At 38.8% G+C, this 23,347-nt stretch overlaps 1 protein-coding gene and 1 long non-coding RNA gene across 7 annotated transcripts in view; one reads left to right on the top strand and one right to left on the bottom strand.

The window, feature by feature from the left end:
- The window catches only part of PLD5 (phospholipase D family member 5), a 189,903-nt gene that overhangs the window by 110,238 nt on the left and 56,318 nt on the right, over positions 1 to 23,347 (bottom strand). For 2 of the 6 annotated variants that reach the window (XM_009681096.2, XM_068939284.1), the window contains exon 2: positions 6,034 to 6,170. In XM_009681096.2, the coding sequence (XP_009679391.1) occupies positions 6,034 to 6,170 (137 nt within the window). Of the gene's footprint in view, positions 1 to 878; positions 1,073 to 6,026; positions 6,171 to 23,347 lie in introns of those variants that run through there. The other 4 variants (XM_068939288.1, XM_068939287.1, XM_068939286.1 and 1 more) reach the window with 3 other exon arrangements.
- LOC138066814 (uncharacterized) lies at positions 877 to 8,945 on the top strand. The gene is made up of 3 exons (XR_011140320.1): positions 877 to 1,073; positions 2,632 to 2,800; positions 7,597 to 8,945. It is a non-coding gene; the product is annotated as an uncharacterized lncRNA (long non-coding RNA).

The raw sequence follows: 23,347 nt of genomic DNA on the forward strand, positions 1-23,347 counted from the left end.
TTAATTATTATGCCTGTCATAGTTTGTTTATTAAATAGAAGCCAGTCAATATAAACCTTGCTATGTTCAGAGCCCACGCAGCGCAGGGAAAATCTCCCCCACAATCAGCCAGGGGCAAAGCTGTTCCAAGGTAAAACAACGTATGCATGTGTTGCAGTATGCTCACTTAATAGCCTTGCAACACCGTACTTGTTTAAATATCAGGGAGAATCTGAAACAAAGATTTATTAAGCCACAGAGAAACCAGTTTTGGCTTCAATTGCCCTCTGTCACAATACAAGAATAAAGGGAGTATCTAACGAAACTGAAAGTAACACATGATAACTGATCAATATAAATATTTATCGTACCTGACAACATTTAACCTCTGTAACTCAGTGCTGCAGGGTACCACTGAGTTCTGAAGCTCAGCAGTTCAAAAGGAAGATTCATCTCCTCTGTAGGATACTGAAAGTATGAAGGATACAAGCCCTCATGCTGAAATAATTCAAACAATTTCCAAAGCAAATCTGAACACATTAGAACCATCCGCTACTTGCTATAGGGCAGAATTTGTCGAAGCCTCCCCACAATCACCAAGTGAACTAAATGGTGCTGCCACCCTAATACGTTATACAGAAAGGCAAATTCCTCCAACACAAACACCAGGGAGCAAGAGCTTTCGGTATGTATTACTCTGAAGACAGAGAAATAATTGAAAGAGTGTCACTGGAACAGAATCCAAGGAACAAGACACACAAACAAGAAAATCTCCCAAATATCATCAGAGGGAGACAAAGGCCAAAACTGCAATAAAATGTGCACTGTCAAAACAGTCTTACTACACCCTAAGCTGTACCTGGGGCTCAGCAAAGCAGCTACCTCCCCTCCTCTTCTACCTTAGCTCCTCCCAAGAGACAGGAACGAACCCGAACCAAGAGGCAGGTCCAACGCCAGCTGCTCCTACTGCTCCCGCGGGCATTGCCAAAGCCACCGAGATGAGGAGAACTGCAGGCATGGGCAAGCTCTGCAAGAACCCTACCAGGACTACCAGCAGCACCAAGCAAGAGAAGAGGCATACTGAACAGCTGAAGGTACTGGTAATAGATCAAAACGACCTTTGTTCAAACACTTCAGATAACAGAGATTATCTCTTACTAGTCGTGTTTTCTTCTGTTTCCCAGCTTAGAAATGTTTGAATTTACCAGTCAGTTCCAACAAAGCCAAGCAGGTCCTGACTTGACATTACGTCACAGGCTATACATGATTTATTCAAAATAGGTCAGGCATTAAAAAGCACTGTTTTCAAATTACAATAACCTAATCTTATAGATGCAACGCTTAATGGACCCACAGCGAGACAGGCAAAGTTCCCAGACTGCTAAGCATGTCCTCTTAACAAGCCCTATCCATCAAAGTTGCCTAACAACATTACTCTGGATGTTATTAGAAGAATTATTTGTTTCCCATGCTAAGCACAAACTGCAAAAACTCCACTTTTCATAGTCATTACTATTTTACTATTACCTGAAATGTCAATCACTTGACATTCCTTTTAATAGGAATGGTTAATAGACATTTGTATTTATGAAGTCTAGCATTCTGGAATCAAATTTTGTGGGACCAAGCCAAGAAAGTGCGACACCCTCCGAAAGTCAAATGACGCTTCATAACAGACCTGCTCCAACTGTAATAAATAAATAAATAAAATGAATACTTTCAGTAAGTCAGTGTCTCCAATTATAACTCACAGTATGAGAGTTATATGGCACAGTACAAATAAGTTTAAACAGCAGTATTTCATCTAAAATAATACAGTTTACCAGGTAGTTGAGTTCTGCTTCTAATTTCAGTTCTGAAGCCAGAAATTGTCTGTTTGATAAGTTTTACAGACCCTGGATCTAGGACCCTCCAAACTTGGCCTTCCTTCCTACCTCCACCACTATTTGAATAGCAGTAAATGTATCTACAGAAGAGACAGTAATTTAGTAACTCTGGGGTCTGGGCCAATGAAAAATGTCTACTTTTAGAAAGTTTTTAGGGTGCCTGATCTTCCCAAAATGGATTTTATTGCCTTGAAAATTATTGCCTTAATATTTCTGAAAAGGCTTATTTTGAAATTTAGATTGCAATGGTATTTTCCATTTTCCCTTTTACAGCGGTCCTTGGTAATTAATCTGACGAGTACATTTATTTGCCCTCTTATTTGCCCTCAATTATTAGGACAGAGTTGTAAATTTGTAATTTCTTTTTTAATTACTTGTATTTTTGGATTACAACGTGCTACGTAGGCTTACCAAGTAGAACAATTTCTGTACCTACAAATTAAGAGACAAATAAATGAATGTCAGTCATGTTAGGATTTACACAGCTGAAGAGTACTGAGTATTCAGGTTCTTCTTGAATATTCTGGGATACTCTCCTTGACCTTGCTGCATATCAGCTTCCTCCAACTGCATAACCAACAGAATGGAAAATGGTTTGCAGCCTCCAGCAATCCGACCTCACGTTGTGGCAGTCACAAATGGCCCTTTAAGCAAAATGCTTTTTTAGTAGAGTTTTTCAACACAATAGGGTTTTTCAGCACGAAGATCAAAGAATTCAAATCATAATTAATAATTCTATTTTCAAATATACTTTAATTTCTTCCAGAATTGCTATTTCCTGTGCATCCTTTTAGAGGGCGACAACAATCGCTTCAGCCATCTGTGAAGATATGCAAAAAAGCCTGCTTCTTCACTTCTCTCACAAGTTTTGTTAAAAGCCCCCAACATGAACAAATCCATCCGTAAAGAGAAAGGTCTTTTTGGCAACATATTCAGTAAGTATTGTTTATGTAATAAGATAAAAGGAATGATTAACAGAAGAGGCACCTCATGCTGAATCGCAACGATCAGATCAGAAAGGCTGCATTTATATTGACGAACAACAATGCAATCAAAACAAAAATATTGATGTAGGCTTTACTGGGAGATACTGCGTTAAAACACACCTCCCTGATTCCTCTCTCAAGCTACAAAAAGGAGATAGAAGAATTTTTTATAAATACACAACCTTCTCTCTTGCTCTTTTTATTAACTCTCACTTGTTATTTTTTGGTGCAACTTCCAAAAAGATCTAGCCAAAGAATTATTCCAGACCACAGTTCCATTTGAAACATATTTTCCTTTAAAATAAAAAGGCAGAACCAAAGTTGATGTTCAGAAGATGAAAACCTTCAACAAACCATCAGTGAAGTTCTTATCAAATCAATAGCTGCCTTCCGCATCACGCCTTTCTATAAATTTCATCAATTAAAAATGAAAGTTCTAAGATCACACACATAATCTCATATTCAACAATAATTTCATTACAAAAAAAATCTATTTTTCATCATTCTTTCTCAGCACAGCCTGCAAATGTAAGTGCCTGTTCCTGAATTTCAGTGGAAGTACTCACACAGCAGAAATATAAGAATTCAATAATTCTTGTCTTACTTATTAAAAGTGCTTGCCCAAATACCAAATATATGACTATATATGACAAATACTAAATATATGCCACAGGTAGCAATTGATCTTACAGCACGTTAGTTAAGTTTGCAATATATTTAACATGCAAAGGAGTCCCATTTCATCATATAAAGAAGGATTCAATGTTAGCAGGCAGCAGCTGCCAGCACTTAGATGCTGCAATAGCTGTTATTAGAAATAGTTGACACAGTTTACACACACGGTACTGATGTGCCTTCTGGGTCAAGTATTAGTCGTTAGATCACGCACCTGAATTGCTCTGTGAAAGGCACCTTAAAATAGATCTGGGGTCCACGCTCACTTTCATCACTATAAATGCAGAGCAGTTTCATTAGCTTTAAACATAATAGGAGTCAATGTGCTGGATTTACTCCCAGGCTCCTCTAACACAGTCCAGCAGAGACAAGAATGACATATACGGACCAATAAAGAACTGAGCAAGGATGAATATTCTTTGGAAAGGCAGACTGGTGACTAAGCAAGGACGAATATTCTTTGGAAAGGGAGACTAGTGCACTCAGTCCAAAGAGACAAACAAAAGCAGTCAATCTCTCAGAAACGGAAAAATACTATTCCAGTTTGCCACAGCACTGTATGTTGCACCCACTCTGAAACTTTCTCCATTTGAAGAACAGAAAGTGAGGAAGATTAGGTTCCTCACTGGCCTATGCAGCTACCCAGAACACAACGGGGCACCATTAGATGATACAATTAAGAGGAAAACGTGGTCCAGTACTTACTGCATGTACTGTGCACCCATCCAAGCAAATGAGTAGAAAGACTTTCCCCTCATCTGATCTAATTCTGTCAAAGATTCACACACGGAGGAAGTGGGTGTAGAGGTGACACATTCAGTGCATCCTCAGAACTCTCTCTAAAAATTTTAGAAGGCAGTAACTCACTACGCCAAGAGCATCCAAAACCCTGATGGGGAAAGGGAAGCTAGCTGAACTCTTGAAAATTCAAGCAAGATATCACAACGCTGCCCAGAGCTGTGCACAGAAAGGTGGTACAGCTACTCTAGATAAAGTGGGATTTCAGGATACAACTACTTGATGCTGCAGGTGTATCCTATTTGAAAGGACAAGCAAATGTAAAGAATCTCTATTTTTGCCTTTTAAAAAGATTTGTTAAAATCCAATAGAATTGCAAAAACAAAATTCAATTTGTGACTGTGGATTGTTACTAACTGCACTTTGATAGGTGCTGTATAGAAAGGCACTCACCTCAAAAACCTTGCCCACAAAAGCAATAAACAATAGCAAAATGGAGAAAAAAGATCAAACATCAGGTTTTCCTTTGGCTACTCTAAAAAGAAAATAGCAATTATCTTCAACTCACTGCATACCCAGCCACTGCCAGTCGGCTAGATTCTGTATGCACCATGTCAAGTGATCAAACACTAGAACAGGTTGCCCAGGCATTGTGGAATCTCCATCCTGGGAGATATCTAAAATTGCCCTGAGCAACCTGCTCTGGGTGAGCCTACTTTGAGCAGCGGGCTTGGACCAGATGATCTCCAAAGGTGCCCCAACTGTTTTGTGATTCTGTGATCAGATTAGCACGGATTTCCGAGAAATTATTTAAGGATGACGGTCTTCCAAGAACTAAATCAGGGAGAGTGCTCTATATACAAGTTCAAGCCTAGAAAAAAAAAAAAAAAGCAGGATACAACTTTGAGTGATGTCTACAAACACGTTTTTTAAACCAGCTTCACAGATAGACAGACAGGATCTTGGACAACACAATGGAGGAAAAGCACTGGTCACCACAGATGAACAGGTTCAGAAAGGAACCTGACAGGAGCAGCAGAATTAAATTCATAGGTTGGAAATACAGGGTCTAAAAAATAAATAAAATGATCTACTTAAATCTAAGGTTAAAAGAGATAAATAGCTATGGCAGGTGTCTGAGTCAGATCTTAATTTAATATAGCGACTAGTCCAGTCTCAGTTCAATACTGATTGTATCGCTAATTTTCCTCACAGTTCCTAGGCAGGACTCTGTAAATATTAGTGGGGTGTGATGAACAGGACTTACGTAAAAGAGGCAGCAGTCTTAATTCAAAAGTGACCTATGACTTTCCTCAAGAAAGAAGAAAGGTTTTTGATGTAAGGAAGATGGGGCAGATTTGAGAGCTGAGTAAATCACTTCAATCCTCATTTACTGAAATGTAATGGGCTTTGATTCAGGTTTACAAAATAACAGTTGGTATACTGTTGGTCGATATGATAGACAATGCTCTCACGATATAGCATTTCCTTACTCTATAATATGAAACCCTGTAGAACTCCTAACACAAGGGCCTTGCTCAAAACATACAGCCAAAAACAACTGCAAAAAGAGCATGCTTCATTCTGTCAAACCAACCTCAAAAACAAGAACCTCAAAACAACAACAATAAAAAATATATTCCTTCCCCTATTACCTACTCCTCTTCCCAACTACACCTGCAGGACAATGTTATTTAGCGCATACCATTATGTAACACATATATGCTCTTATCCACCCCAAAAGAGAAGTTTTGTTTGTTACCTCTTACCGACAGTTATTTTGACAGTTCTTTTCTGAGAGTCCGTCCTCATCTTCTCCCATAATATCCACTGCCGAAAATATCAGAGCAACCAGAATTGCAAAGCAGCAAACCAGTGCAAAGATCACAATGCATCTTTGCTGGGACTGAAAGAGATAAGATTTAAAAAGTTTTAGTGCAGTGAACATATTCCAGTCAATGACCTAAGACTCTAAAACTCTTAAATAAGATCTAAAAAATGAGATCTAAAATCCTTTGAGTATCTTACTGCCATAGCCGTCAACATGAAACACACCTCAGCATGAAAATATATTCTCAAAACTGTCCTTCAGGTATCACCTTGAGATGTACTCTAAATCTGTCAAGTATTGTTAAATAATTTATATCACAAACAATATTCAGAATTTTAAATGGTTTTTTTTTTTTTTTATCTGTACCAGAAGGAAAGCATTATGCATTAAAATACTTGTCACATTAACTACATATTCTCTGATTATGCATCACAGTAACAATATACACTTGAGGATGGCACTCAATAGTCTCGAGAGTTTTGTTTTGCTTGGTTGAAATAAAATATGTCACTGCAAGAAGACCGAAGAGCAAAGTAATTTTCTTGTTGCTACACAAAGCAACTGACATTATTATTATAACAACTGTCACAGCAACAGAGAAACTGGGACCAGTCCTTTCCCCATTATACTTATAATAATATAAGGGGGGGGGGAAGGAATCACGGATGACAGGATTCAAGGAAACGTTGGGACGCTGTCGGTCAATATGATGGACAACACTCTCATGGTATAGCATTTCCTTATTCTATAATATGAAACCCTGTAGTACTCACTCAGATGCAGTTCTGTATAGCTCTAGATAAACAGGAAACCTTCAAAAGGCAATCTCCTGACATACAATTTACAGAGCTGCATGAACAAACAGATTATTGTGATCTGAAACCTAATGTTTAAATAGGTGCAAAATGCATTTTCCTGCTGAAGGAAATTTGCAGAAAACCATGCAGAGGAAAAAAAAAATCTTACTTTCATTGACATAGTTATTTTTTAATTTTCATTACTGTGCCATTATTAAAATTTCACATTCAGAAGAAGAAATCTTTGTAAAGGAATGGGAAAGTGCATTAACCTCATGCTTGCTGCTTAAAAACAACTTCATTGTACTTGTATTGTCCCTGACATTCATTTTAAAAGGTAGTAAGTTTCACAGAAAAAAGAACCTTTTCCCATAGGCATGCAGAAAGGACTTGTTTTATTTTTTTCTTTTTAAAACAAACTTCCAAAAATTCCAATTTAGCGCATATCTGAGAAGAACCAAGCTTACGCATTTCAGAACAAGTCAGGTATTTTCACAGATTGAAATAAAATACTTATTTGAAACACAGAAAACAATTTCCTCAGAGAAACAGGGATAATTTTTGTGAAATTTAGTGAGAAGCATATGCTTTTACTCAATAGTAACACTGAATCTCCTGCTTAGGCTGTGTGCATATGTATTTTATACATTTCAAATATATGTTTCAATCTGTGTTTTCTAAAATATTATTTAAAATGTTTCCAGAATTCAGCATAAGAAAATCCTCTTCAAGCATTTACAGAATCTTCTCCTGAGACGAATATATTTTGGACTGTTTTTTCTGCTGCTAGGTAAAATAACAGCAACATATGAACAAGAATTAGAAATGCTTGCATTTTGGTGCCCAGAACCAAGGTTGCAGTCATATGCACAGTGGGAATTAATAACAGAGCATTAAAATATTGCGTCATACCACTGGCAAGAAAAACTAAGAAACCTCAAAGACAAAGAAGTATTCAGATCTGGGACACTGCTTTCTGCCATTTCATTGTCAGGACAGGTGATCCTCTAAGATGACCTTTATCACGTATAGTTTGTTATGGTCCTGCAGATGTATTTGCAGAAAGCGCGTGCTGCAGCTTCCTCCGTGCGTGAGGCACGTTGCTCCGTCTTGGTGGGCGAGCTGAGAGGAGCCAGGGCTGCTGCCTGCCCTCGGGTAGGTGCCGCGCTGTGCCTCGCGAACCTCACACCACTGCAGCTCTTTCCCCCCGACAAAGCAGGCTGGCTGCATCCACCCAGCCCTGGGGAGCAGCCCTGAGCCCATGCTGTCACCTAAAGCATCCCCGAGGCTGTGTCTGGGAGAGCGCAGTTTGGCATAAATGTAGCAACGAACCCCGTAACTGCTGCGAAGTACCCACAATGGCATGCCGTCGCTCCAGAAAATAACTCCTGCCCCTCTTGCTGCCTCGCCATGCAAACAGTAAAAAAGCTACTGACGGTCGCAGGGTCACCAGAACAGCCCAGATGGGCTCAGTCTTTGAGGCCAGCCCAGCACAGGTCAAGGCAGCAACTGATGTTTCATTAAAAAGAGCCCGCAGGACCTCCATGACGCACGTCGCAAGCCATAAAATGCCCTTCAAAACCCTCTACCAAGTTTGAAACTTAAAGGCCACAGAACAAAAACCACAGAACATCAAAAATGATATGGCATGACAAGAAATAAAAACACGTGAAACTGATGTCCTAAGTTCCTTCAGTACCAGGAAATTTTATGGTAGAAGTTCCCAGGTGGTCACGTTGTGGGAATACAGCCACCTTCTATGCAACAGAGACGAAGGCCAAAAAATTCCTGCATGGATCCTGCTAATCCAACTTTAATTCCCATTCCACATAAATTCAAAGAATATATTCAAGGCTTCTTGACTTCAGGATTGCAGTATGTATTTGTATAAAGTTTAAATCCTTATTTGTTCAGCTAAGAGTGTTTACAGCTTGCCAAGTTCTGCAGTTTATTCTTATGACTGCTGCTCACTATGAGCAGTGCAAAGTTAGCACCACTAATAAGACTACTGCTATTCTACCAGCACTAAATAAAGACAGACTTGCACAAATCTAACTCACTCCTCTTATTTACACAAATCTTCTACATTACACGTTTCTTTTTGGCAAATATAACGGATTAGTTATTTCACTGTTGCTTAAACGGTTGCTTAATAGTATGGGTACAAATAGTGTAGGGGGCCTTTTAAATCCACACCAAAAAAAAGAATCTTATCCAGCTACAGCCATGGTGTTTCTTCTTTCAACTGAGGAGAGCACAAATATTCAATAAAACAAAGGGAAAATTCCAGGTCTACTGTTTTCCTACCCTCATATTTTTAGTCGCAGGTTTGAAGGGTCAGGTAAAGACCATTTTAAACAGTTTATATGGCTATTAAAGAGGATTTTGAATGGTTTTACAATTCATCTTGAAACTGCTTCTACTGAGTGGCGAACTTCTGGCTGCTTTTAAACCTTTTCAAACTAAATTTTACATTAGAAATGCATATCTGAATATTGCTTATGTTCAAATCGGTATTCTCATTAGAAAACAAAGAACCAAAAACAGCCACTGGCACCAAACAAGTCTCCTGAGCCTTTCTTTTGACAAGGGCAATAAATTGTAGTTTTCATGCACTAACGCCACACTGCAGGCAACTTTCTAGTGGGCTTTTTCTACTTAAAATAGATTAAAACAGACCATACCACTGGTCTACTGTACCTTTTTTTTTTTTTTTTGAGTGATAGTAGGCTTCTCAAAAGAAACTAATTCAAAATAGAAGACAAGAACTCACGGCACAGAGAGACTAGAAGGGACCTGCTTCGATTTGCTCCTCAGATACCTGCGCGAGTGGGCTAGGGCAGCCTGCTTACTTGGCACTGTGTTGTTGTGTATCCCCTCCACAGCTGGGATCCCTGTGAGGGTATCAGACCGATCCTCCTGTCTCCTTCAGTAAATGCCTAAACAACTTGGTGTTCGAGCTTTCACTCTTCCACGTTTAATTACTGAATACAGGGTTGGGAGGGACCTCTGAAGCTTTTATGTCGTCAATCCCTCTCCTCATACACGTGATTAATTTATATATATACGATTCGTAACAGATGTTTATTTAACCTGTCCTTAAAAAAACTCCAGTTCAAAGAGATCCTACAGTCTCTTCAGGCAACTTATTCCATGTGTTAGTACCTTACTGTTGTCTGACTTAAGTCTCTTCTGCTGCACTATAACCTTCTTCCTTCCCATACCTACTGAGAATGGAGAATAGAGCATTTTATTCTTATTTGCTCCAGCTTTTTACAGCTCTCAAGACTGCTAAGGGTGCTAAGTGGCCTGGGCCCACATCACCCAGTAGGTGGGCTGGGCATGTCTGAGGACAGCCATGGCTGAGAGTCTCAGTCTCAACAATGTGGAGCTCTCTATACTGGCAGCACAGAAATTCAGCTGCACAGGAGGCAGATTTCTTCAGAGCTTATGAAGGAAAGAGGAAGAAACTCCTGCAAGAATGAGAACCGTCTAAGATGTTGGTATTTTCCACTCCATGTGCAAAGTACACTTTCACCCCTATCATCTAAAACAATACATAAACAATTCCCCCCAAATACTGTGTTCACTAAAACAATGTACAGTATTTTTCATGCTGTTCTACCCCTAGGTAGAGAATAAGAGACAAAAAAGGGAAATAAGAAAAGATGCAATGAAGATTTAACACAGTGCTACTTAGAGATTATTTTCACCTAAGAGGGACTCTGTTTGTTTATTATTAAAAAAAGCATATTCTATGTCAATTAAGGTTTCATCAGAGCCTACGCTTATCCAGGCAGAATTTAAAATGACAGCAAGGAGGAGAAAAAGCCTCCATCTTTGCTGCACTTGCACTGCTCAGAGGCTATCAATAACACTTCCAATAGCGCATAAAGCTTTTGTTTCCTTCCCAAACAAGGGGTATCACTGCAACACAGGAAGTTTTATCAGGAATTTTCTTTTTCCTCAATACAACACAAAAGTGCTCTTCTCTCACCAAACAGGAATAAAGAAATCTCTCTCAGAGACAACTGAGCATATTATAACACAGCATGTCATGCCTTTGAATTAGTGCTTTATTTTTATGCCTATTTATAGAACAAAAGAGGTAATATTTATACAGCATACTAATACAGAATTAGTATCTGTCAGAGCCACATAAGCTCTAAGAGGCGGGTTTCCACATCTTCGATTATATCAGTGGTCTGCTCTCTTTCCTGAACCATGTCTGACACAGCAGCGTGAGAAGAGAAGTATTCATCTTCAACGCTAATAACTCATTCAATAGCTCTTAAAATTCTGCAAACAAGTGGGATCTCATGGAATGGTATAGTACAAAAGACAGCAAAGGAACCAGATTTCAAGGATTAGCAATTATTTCCCTTGGTTAAAATCATTTTGTGCATTTATTAGAGAAAAAAATTACTATAAAGACTGTTTTCCACTAAGCAACCCTAATCTGCATACAGTAAACATTTTCACTGCAGCCTTAAATCTCCCACCTAGCATGATTACTACCAATCAACCCAGAAGTTCTTATTAAATAAAAACAGGAAGCAACTGTTGCAAGAGTGCTAAAGTAAGTTAGATATTTTAAAATTGCCTGGGCCTAGTGATCTTCATCCTTGGGTATTTAAGATATTGGCTGAAGTAAACTGACAAATTTTAGCATTTATCTCTGAAAATGTATGAGGGAAGTATGAGAAGGGTGGAAAGACAAAAATAAGTATCTGTATTTAAAAAAAGAAAAAGGTAAGCTGGAGAATAAGAGCTTGGAAATAATAAACTAGGCATTTCAACTTGAATCTCTAGAAAATACCTGAACAAATAATGAAGATATTAAACATAAGCACCTAGAAAATAAGAAATTTTGTTAAGAACAAGTCATGTCAATCAATTCTAATTTCCATTTTTCCTAATCATGGGTCCTGTTATCCTGCCGGAATAGCAGAGAATAACATCTATTTTGATCCTCAGTAAAATTTTATTAAAAGCAAACCAGGGAAACTTAGTCCAGATTATCACGGGAGTGGTGCAAAGCAGGCTGGAATACCATGCTCATTGAAAAAATGGGAGGATGTTTTAGAAGGGATGTAGAGAACCCTGCTGCTGATCTCTTTTTGCTCAATGTCTTCATTAACAATCTAAATTATGGAATAGAAAAGGAATATGCTTATTAAGTTTCCAATCAAAGCAAAACTAGGACAGATTGAAAGTATCCTGGAAGAGTGGATTAAAATTTCAAAATGATCTTGATAATTTAGGGAATAAGGTAAGAAAAATAGTCTAAAATTCAATTAAAGAAAAAGTGCTATCAGCAGGTAGGAGCAATCAGTGGCACAGTCACAGGAACTGAGAAACCTTTGTGAAAAAGCAAGACCAAAATGTTTCAGAGGCTGGAGCAGATGCTTTAGGAAGAGAGATCAAAAAAGGGTAGGTAGCTTGGAGAAGAGAAGGAATACGATCAAGGTGTACAAAACCATGAACACAGCAGGTAAAGTGAAGGCAAAATTGTTATTCATCAAGACTTACAATACCAGAAATAGGGAATGTTTATTGAAACCCGTAGGAGTTAAGTTTCAAAAGTACTTTTTTATAGAGTGGTTATTGACAACCTGGAATTTGTTGCCACAGGAGGTTGTGAAAGCAAATTAGTAGCACAACGTTTAAAAAGGGATTAGACAAAGTCTTTGTCAACAAGTCCAAAGCATATACTAGTGAAAACAGAAAGGGATGTGCCCTCTAATACAGATGCCAGGGGACATGTTATTGCCTCTATTAGAGGAACAGTACCAGGCGAAATACCCTACTGGTCAGACCAGTGGTACATTTCCTATGCTCCTGTATGAAGTGTTTGCTTTTTCTACAGAGGGACCTAAAAGTTATAGCAAAGTACAACCTGAACATGTCACACTATTGTGAAGACTAACATCTCTACTTCATAGTATTGCATACAAGGCAAAATCAATCCTTCCCCTCTACTTCAAGTTGGCATATTTTGTTCACCTTTCAAGGCCCGCCCCCCCCCCCCAAAAAAAAAAAAACAATAACAAGATGAGATTTAAAGCACTTTTTCTAGAAGGAAAAGAAGGAAAAAGATTTTAAAAGTTGGTGGTGTTTAACCTGAAGAAAAAGCATGCTTGGGGGAGAAGACTATAAAACTCTTGAAATACATCAAAGGTTGCCGACAGTGAGAAAGTAACAACCTGTTCTCCCCATCCATGACAGGTAGTGATAAACGCAGCACAAAAAAACCCTTCAGTTCAACACTAGAAAAGTTTCCAAGAAAAAAAAAAGTGCTGGAACACATTCCTTGAGAAAGTTGCAGCATCTCTATCATTGGAAAGCTTTAAGAAGTTAAACCATTGCTAGAAGATGTAGATATACCAGTACGAAATTACAAGCGTCTAACTGAATTTGTTCTGCCTTGGAGCTGGGGAAGAAGGGATAGAACAGCTGAAGTCTCAATGTTTCTCTCTTACAAATTTATTTTTCTTAAATTCTTAAAATTCAGTCCCTACTACCACTTGATTTCCACACCGATATCTACTTGAGTTAGTCTCCTCATTCCTCTTCGAGATCAAAAAGCCTCAGGAAGATGCGAGAGTGACTACCTCTAAAATTGTGAAGGACCAAAGCAGCATCTGAAAAGATGCTACAGCAATTCCAAATTATTTGGTAATTTTCCCTTCTCCCATCTGAGTCCCAAATAAAGAGCTACTTAGCAATCAAAACTAACACTGAACTAATCCAAACAGCAGTGTCATCTTATAAATATTTAGTCCTATGGTTACCACAATTAACAGTCACAAAGAGGATCAAGAGTTAATTCTCAAAAAAAAAAAATCTTTAATTTCTGTCATGTTTTCCAAACAAACAAGGCACATGCAGTCACACTGTCTACCCAGCAGTCCCTGTCTCTCCAGTTTCTTGTGAATTTGCATGTGAAAGATAGATCTATAGAAATTTAATTATCTGAGACATTTTACAAAATTCACTCTCTAGGTAAACTTGGCTGAGAGAGATCCAAACTTGCACCTCTACCAAGGGGAAGTGTGTCCAAAGCTTTGCCTTTCAGCGCACACACAGCTCGGCACCAGGCAGTCTCACGCAGACCACCGAGGTGAGAGGTGGAAGACGAGAGCGCCGAAGTCGCTGCCACGGTGGTAGACGCTGGGGGTCTGGGACCAAAGCTCACACCCATAGGGAAGCAGCTACGTTGATTCCACTGCTCACTGACCAAAGGTTTGACCAAACTGGTCAGGCATACAATACATTGACAGCAAGGTTATCATAAATAGACGAATAATAAACTAAGGAAGACATCCAAGGCTTCAAGGGGTAGTTGTCTGAACCTTCTCCACACGAAGTGCCATGTTACAGAAAGCAACTAATGTTCAGAATATGAGTCTGTAAGAAAAGCCAGGGTTTCCAGCACATGACCAGCTAACCTCTAAGACATATTTGTTGACCAGAACTGGTCAGCTCTGAGAGAAGTAGAGAAGAGCCTTAATACACTTAAGTGTTCATGTACCACTTGCCTGAAATCGGGTCCTGACTTTTCAACATGATATACTGACTCAGTCTTCAGCGTAATAGTACAGTACTGCAGTCTGACAATGCCAAAAACAAGCCTACTAAACCCCAAGTCTCCTGCAAAGAAAAAAAATGTACTGGGTCTGAGCAATCAATTCAAAATACTGTTAATACCTCATTAGCAAAAATCACTGAAGACAGGATTTCTATATCCTAACATCTCTTTACCACTTTAAACCTGCAGCCTCCACACAAGGATTCTTAGCAGTGGTAGCATCATGCCCGTTACCGGAAATTTGAAAGTGAAAATTCCTACGACAGACAAACCTACAGTCAGTCTCTCTCTTTGGATCAGCACGTCCAACATTTGATAAGAGATAAATTACCTTTAAAACAAAATAAAGCAAAAAACAACAACAAAACAAAGCCAGAACCTGATGGAAACAGGATTTGATCAACATTTTGGGGAAATCAAATAAAAAAATTGGTAAAGCTCACTGAAGGGAAGGGTGGAGAGAAGAAAACAAGGGGAGAAAAAAAATCACGTCCAATATTAAAAAAAAACCCCCACAAATACTATGCTTCACATAGGAGGAAAAGAACTGAAAATAAAAGCCAAGGAAGTAAAAAGGTGAGAAAGAAGGAAGGAGAGGCAAGTTATAAAAGACAGAAGGAAGAGGCAGGAAGAAGAATGGAGAGAACAAATACAAATGAATACAAAATTGAAAAGACACAAAAAGATACATGAAAAAGGTAAAAAAAAGTTAAAAAATGAAGATTAGTACTTACGCATCTACAAACTAGAACAGTGCAGCTAAAATTAGCATTAGTAAGGCTTACACACATACAGTCCTTAACTTTATATACTAGATCTTTAACGTACAGATAAAAGACCTTTTAAATATAACTTTAGTCCACAAAAACTCATTAAAAACTGAACTCACCCCTCTTCAGAAATCAGCTGAAACACTGCAAAATATCACTGTGCATTGAAACATTTAAAGGCCTATTTTTTTCCCCCATCAAGAACTGGATCCCGTAGGCAGCATTTTGAGAAAGAATAAAATTAAGAAATTAATTTAGATGCAAGCTACGCAATGTATTGCAGAATAGTCCATTTAAAACCAGTTGTTGCAGTCACCAGAGGACAGCGGGCTGGGGGGATCTAGAAGATGATGCAAAGACTGGCCTGGCATCTGGCAGGTCCCAGGTATCAGCAGGGGCCACGGCTGTCTGACCGCTGGCAGGAATTCCCAGGGCATAGCAGATCTCTCAGGCAGAAAGCTCAACAGCAGCCCTATATCTCCATGCACCTAGTTTAAATTTGATGTTGACGGCCTTAAAATCGAATGGAATGCTTGACTGAAATAATGGAGTTTCTACGAATCAGAGGGTTTTTTTCCCCAGCACTCTCAACTAGATTCTGCAGTAACCTGCCATATCGGGTGCGACTCCAACCAGCAATTCTTGTACTTTGGTGAACAACAGAAAAAAACCTCTATGCTACTACTGTTTCTTTCACAATTTCTTTCCCATTTGTCATAATCCTGTTTTTCCTAAAGTCCTTGACCCGTGACTTTCTTAAATCTCTTCTGAAATGAACAGCTCATGGTATGGTTTATATTTTACATCTAAAGATTAATCATTTTTAGTCTAAAGTGAAGTGGAACATTTTTAACTTATAAAGGGGAACACCGGACTTTCCTTGTAAGTCGCAGGTGAAATATGCTCATAACATTTTCAGGAGGTATATCCGAATTATTTTAAAGGCCTCATTAAGAAAGGAAAAAGGTCCCATGTTTCAAATAATCACCTCCGTGATTACTAGGAGTTGTGCATTTAACACATGCATAACAGATATTTTCATATGGTCACCTCTGAACATCAACGCAGGCTGGAGCACCAAAGCGTCCATTCTGCTATAACCACTCCAGAGTTGCTCCATTCCTCTGAATCAGCCTCACAGACACTGCTCTGGCAACACAAACCTGCCCAAACTATGCAGGATTAGTGTAACAATCTTTAAAGACAGCTTTAGCTCCTGAGGTAAGGCTCCCAATGGAGCAAAACATACAAATAAATTTTATCATCAACTGTCACGCAAATAATGCATGTTCTAGGCTAAGGATCATCAGTGGAGGTGGTAAAGCCCCTCAATCCCCTGCAGAAGTCAAGGTGTGGAGAGTACTCTTCTCCCCTCTGACTGGGACCCTAAACTCTCACTGATAATTCAGAGCACTTGCAAACTCTGAATCCAGAACAAGAAGCATTAAGGGACATAGGGGAGTACTGAGGTGCTCTCGTATTTTGATATTTAGCATTACAACATCACAAAATTTGAGATTGCCTGACAGAGAGGATCCACAAAACTTGGGGCAGTTACTTTGTGCACATACAACACACTAATTGTGCAATAAATGCACTTTGATATGCAAAGGACCTTTAAGGGGAAAATACAGGAAGCCTAACAACGTCAGGATAAGTAAGAGATTGAGCAAGTCCCCCACAGATCATTCTATGCACACTTGGCATCCAAAAAGCACCTAAATGTCTTAAGGATCTTATCCATATCTGTGCCATTTTCCATGAAATCTGGGAGACTTTGCAATGTACATCCCCTTCCAGGTTGGGTATTAAATACATAACATTTTTCCCCCTTTCTCTCTCTCTAGACGTATCTATATATATCTCTATATATGTAAAATATGCACACATGCAAACACAATGTATATATAATAATAACCTTTCAAAGCCAACACAAATCTATTCCTAAATCACAAGGAAAAACTGCCACTAGCTTAGATTAAGCTAGATATGCTTGTATGTGAAGGCTGACCAGACTATATACAGATGCATACACTGATTTTATATTTATCTTTCTTAACCTCCTGAAGTTCAACAAAGGCAAGTGCAGGGTCCTGCCCCTAGGGAGGAATAACCAACCGCCTGCCCCAGTACAGGCTGGGGGCTGACCTGCTGGAAAGCAGCTCTGCAGAGAAGGACCTGGGAGTGCTGGTGGGCAACAAGTTAAGCAGGAGGCAGCAACGCGCCCTTGTGACCAAGGCGGCCAATGGTATGCTGGGCTGCATGAGGCAGAGTGTGGCCAGCAGGTGGAGGGAGGTGATCCTGCCCCTCTCCTCAGCCCTGGGCAGGCTGCATCTGGAGCACTGTGTCCGCTTCTGGGCTCCCCAGTACAAGAGAGACACGGCACTACTGGAGAGAGTCCAGCGGAGGGCTACAAAGATGATTAGAGGACCGGAGCATGTCTCCTCTGAAGAAAGGTGGAGAGAGCTGGGCCTGTGTAGCCTGGAGAAGAGAAGACTGAGAGGGGACCTGATCAACGTGTACAAGTATCTGAAGGGAGGGTGTTGAGAGGATGGGGCCAGACTCTTCTCCGGGGTGCCCAGCGACAGGACAAGAGGCACCAGGCATAAACTGAAGCACAGGAAGTTCCGTCTGAGCCTGAGGAAAAACTTCTTTCCTGGGAGGGTGACTGAGCCCTGGCACAGGTTGCCCAGAGAGGTGGTGGAGTCTCCTTCGCTGGAGATCTTCAAAACCCGCCTGGACGCGATCCTGGGAAATAAGCTCTAGAGGACGCTGCTTGAGCAGGGCGGTTGCACTAGATGATCTCCAGAGGTCCCTTCCAGCCTCAACCATTCTGTGATTCTGTGATTCTTACAAGTGATAAAGTCTGTTACATTCAAAAGGAACTATAATTTATTTTGGTACTTTAGTAACTGTGAAAAATAAATACTAATCACAGAGTTAGGTAACCTAAAACGTGCTAACAGGACAGCATCAGCTAAAAAAAAAAAATCACATTTCGGTCAGAGAAGTGCTTTATCTAATATTTCTGCTAATAAGGTTTTAAACTACACTAAATGAAATTAGATGTAACCAAGAAAATTGTTTCCTAGCGCTTCAATTTTTTTGCAAACATGAAATTTTTGCATTTTTGCAACATGAAATGATCATGTGTTTAGTCAGCTGAACTTTTTCATTCATACAGCTTTTCATTGTTTTTGTGAATTTTTTCAAAAAGAGACGAGACAAAGAAAAGAGATTTAAATCTAAGAAAGTGTGGCTACAGGCATATAAAGGAGGCTGAAGATACGGACACAAATTTGAGCAGAAATGCAGTCCTGCAGCCTAGCAGACTCACCACCCTACCTTGATGTGAGCTTTTTTTGGCCAGTCCAATTAACAATGCAAAATACATTGCCTTAAACTTTCTGCACTGAGGAGTTAGTTAATACATTTGATCCTGCAACTGGGGCAGGCTAAGAATGTATGCATCGTTAGTTACAGCAACAACTTATTAAGTCAAGGTAAAGTAATCGTATTCTGCAATCAAAGAGAGGTGGTACAAGTGAACCTGGAACTATGTTCAACTTGGTTTAAAATTAGCTGAATTGTAAATTGCCAGTTTACCTGGCATGTGTCAAAAACAAATTCAGAAGAGTTCAAATTAGTTTAAAAAAAAAATAATTGCTTTCACTCACTCCGATGAGACATAGTTAAGGAAAAAGTTTTATTAACACTATTGTAAATTGACACAAGTTCATGAAATAAAATACTCTCATAGGAAAATTTATTTTTAGCTCATTCTGAATTTCTAACTACACTGTGAGTATGTGTTGAAATAATAGATTTGGTACTCGGCCAAGCAAGTTAATTCCATTGCCACAGAGAACACAACCAATGTGACGTTCACAATAGGAATTATATTCTACTTTAAAAAGAGATAAAGGAAAATAAAGAGGCTTATGATCCATAGCTAATCAGCGAGATAAAGGTAAACCAGATAATTATAGTGACTATGTGTATCTGATCCATGCTTTCTTTCTTATGACAGACTTGAAAGTTAATTTAGCTACCATTTTTTTATCCTATAAAATTCTCTATTTAAATTAAACGACAGTATTTGTAATTTTTATATCCTAAGTAATTCTATTGCATGGATAGAATGCAGCCTTTAGTGGCTGGAAAATACGTAACATAATCAGTAAAAGATGGGACCAATGTACTGATTTAGGTTTCTAGGAACTAAAAATTATATATAAAAATAGGCTCCTACAGGCAAACCTGATTTCCGGGAGTAGGAAACAAAGCTATTTGGCCCAGACCATTCCTTGCCTATCCAATGCTTTGAGGGAATTCTCTAAGGCAATATCTCAGTATTTCTACAGAAAAGGAATCAGAGACACAAGTCTTCCTCTCTGGCATTTCCCGCCTTCCTCATTCATCTGACCCTTTCTGTGATTCCAACTAAACCTTTTTATGGTTATCAGAGGACGGAAAAGTGGGATGTCACCAATGGTAGCACCATCCCCTACTCTGCATGCAAAGCTCTGACATGAAAACAGTCAGGTTGGGAGTATCCCCTCCCACAGCTGCCCCCTCAAAGGCAGTTCACCCTCTACGGGAGATCAGGGGCTCTGTCCTGCTCACTTCTCTCCAACTATGATCTGGAATGGCCCTCAGAAGGGATCAGCTTTTAGGGTTTTTTTTTTTTTTTTTTTTAAATGAAAGCACCTCCTGGTAAAGCAGGAACAATTTACATAAGGAAGAATTAATTACTTTTTCAAAGTTTTCAATGACTGGAATGTCTGATTCTAGCTATCAATAATTATCGGTGATTGTTAATAATGACTCTTACAGTTCAGAAACATTCGGTCAGAAAGCTTTCCCTGAAGCACAGCAAGAAGAACACTGGGGAGTAGACTATTTACAATGAGTGTGAATCTGTTAGCACTCGACCATGGAAACAAGCAAACAAAAATGTGAAAACCAAGAAAAGTCATCAAGAAACAAACAGTAACAGACCTTCAAGATCTCCAATCTTCTGTTTTCTTGAGAACCTTTCTCTACTATAATCTCCTTTTACACGGGATCTGTTACAGTGTTCTCATCGTGCCTCATTGCTGTAGGATTATTTTTCCTACCTGTAATGGAGTTCACCCACACCATCACGCATGCAGGAGAAAAAGAGAAGAGAAGCAAGGAATTTACCCAAAGTAAATTATTTATGGATGTCCTCTTCTTTCACTGTGCCAACTACAATTGCCCTCTCCTCCTTCCCTGCTCCACTTAGCAGCAAAATATTCATCACTATTGCTACGCTCCCCCTAACGAGTCCCCACTGTATTCCTCATTCTGCCATTTTCCCTGTTTCTCTTCCCACAGCGCAGAGGAGCCCACAGAAGGCATGCCAGGGTTCAAAACCAGTGAGCGATAACAGACATTTGGAGGGAAGGACAGAAGAACAGCATCACCAACTTCTAGCTTCTGTAGGGTCAAAGAGATTAGGTTTCTCAAGAGCGCTACAACCAAGTTTTTGCACTAGCAGAATGCAAAACTACTGGGCTCTGCTTAACTTTTCCAACTCTCGCTGGAATCTCCTGCTACTTCTTTCACCAGTGAAAACGTTCCCCGCTGCTAGTCTTTCCTGCGCTGCCTTTGCACCACACTCATAAGATTAGAATCCCTCTGCTTTGCTGGGGTATGAAGGTGTCCCAGTTTACAGCCTTTCGTTAGGTTTTGTTTCTCTGCCTTGCTTTTCTCATACGTTGCCTTTGCAGAAAAGGCTTCTGTCCTACTCTTTTCTTAGTCTAATAATGTTGTTACAGTATTACTGGACTGACTTGGGCTCATTTCCCATTGGTCTATTATCTAATCAAAATACTTAAGTTTTCCTTACTCTGTTTACATCAGAAATATTCTACCTTTTTTCAGTCATAGTTTCCACCACCTTACAGGTAAGGATAATCTATCAACATCATAACTGACTGAATATACATTCAAAACATCAGTTTTGCTTCCTATATTTTCTGTCTTGTCTTTGATTGTTTTTTGTGCCTAAGATATTGAAAATTCAGCTAAAACAGAGCCCCCTCACATAATACATTCCAATGCTGATACTCTGGCACTAAGTAAAATGTAATCTGTACTGCAGCCATCCTCTCACTTGGACCACTACTTTCTTCAATCCATTATCAATTTTCCACAGCATCTGTAGGAGTTTAAAATCTCTTGGAGACCTCCACCTTTTTATTACATATTGTTCAAGTCAACCAATGGACTTAGAAGTTATTAGGAAGGAGAGAGATGCACACACCTGAATATACATGTTTACACACATTCACACAAAGTCTCGACCAAAAAAGTCTCAGCTCGAGAGGACAGAAGTCTTAATGATTAAATATGGTATCAGAGAACTATAACTGCTGTGGTAGAAAACTATACAATTGTATGGCTGTTCCCATCGAAACCATCAAGTGTCCTGGCCCTTGCGAGATCGCCTCTTGTATTATGAACGTTTTTAAACCAGTTGTTAATCACAACAGATTTTTTTTAATCATTGCCAATTTGGACTTTTTAATCATTGCATAAACCAAAACATGGAACGAAGCTACTGTGAAGTTCTGTTCTCTTATTCTCAGTTCTGTAATAGAGAATCCCGATAAAGGCAAAAAACTGTTAAGAGAGATGAAGACAGACCTTGAATACAAAATACTAAATCTTGCAACACAGCAATTTGACATGGGGGAGGCATCCATCTCTCACTGATGTTTCAATGTTCCTGAAAGGAGAGGAGGTGTATCGCACCTCAGTGATAGAAATGATGATGTTTCAGAGAAAGTTATGGGAAAACGCAACTGTATGCCAAAGAATGTCACTAAACATCATCACCATTCATTTTACTGTAAAGTCTAAATATTTTTCTTAGGCTTTTTTTTGACAGTACACTTCACTGTAAAAGAATACTCTTTTTGGAGGAAAGGAAATCAAAGTATTTGGTATATAAGACTTACAGCAGACTACCAACCAAATAAAATTGTTCTGGCACAGGTTTATATTCAAAATGCTATAAAAGTTCTTTCAAAACTGCAAAATAAAGCGCAACTTTAGGTCAGTTAAACAGCAAAACCCTATTACAGCAAAAGGTTCCGGAAAGATTTATCTGGGAAATCCCAGGCTCAGGACCTGAGTCTCATTACCAGTCTAAAAATAAAGTCCTAATTCTGGACAATAGTATTTTATTAGGAGTGCTCTCTCTCAAAAAAAGTAGCCATTTGTTAGGTTTATAAAAACACATAGACGCCTGAAGTTCATCTTCCAGGTTGTCAGAAATTTTCATATTAAAAAAAATTACAGAGGTCTCAGAATACAGATTTTTGTTATTTGCTCAGAGAGTAGGACTGGTAAATAATTGCAGGCATTTTGGAAGTAATCTGAGGTATGTAGACCATATTATATTAACTGGTGCTTTAAGTTTTTTCCTGAAAGCAATAAAGGTAAAGCACATCGGAATCACACTTACCAATATAAATTTAGAGTCTAACTAGTATTTGTATACACTGCTGAAGGTTGAAGGTATATCACAAGAATAAAAACAAACACAGTGTTTATTGTGTATTCTGGTAAAACAATAAAGAAAATTTAAATAAAATTAGGTAAGCATTTTGTTTCTGAATACATAACCTTTTAACCAGGATGATTTTAAGCAATACATATGGACAGACTACAACTCATGAGTAATGAACTCTAGCCATTTATAAAGAAAATTACTAAAATGTCCAGTGATATGTATATACTATATATGTGCTTCTTCCAGAGCACATTCAAAACTAAGTATTTTGATTCTGTCCTTCTGAGATAGTGTACAATATCACACAAGACAGAATTATGGTAAAAAGCTATATGAGGGACTGGGTATGTGCTCATATTATCAGCTGGTTAATACTCCATTTTCATTTCCACATAGATTTTAATTTTAAGCATCAGCTATTTATTCTCATACTACTCTACTAGGTGATTTCTACCAAAAAAAAAAAAAAAAAACAGAAAACAAACAAACCCTAAAGAAAGCATTGCTCCACAAGCTGTAAAAAAGTTTTCTTTTTTTTTTGCTGGACA

Source organism: Struthio camelus, chromosome 3 (assembly GCF_040807025.1).
Source record: "Struthio camelus isolate bStrCam1 chromosome 3, bStrCam1.hap1, whole genome shotgun sequence".
In the NCBI taxonomy this organism is placed as follows: Eukaryota; Metazoa; Chordata; class Aves; order Struthioniformes; family Struthionidae; genus Struthio; species Struthio camelus.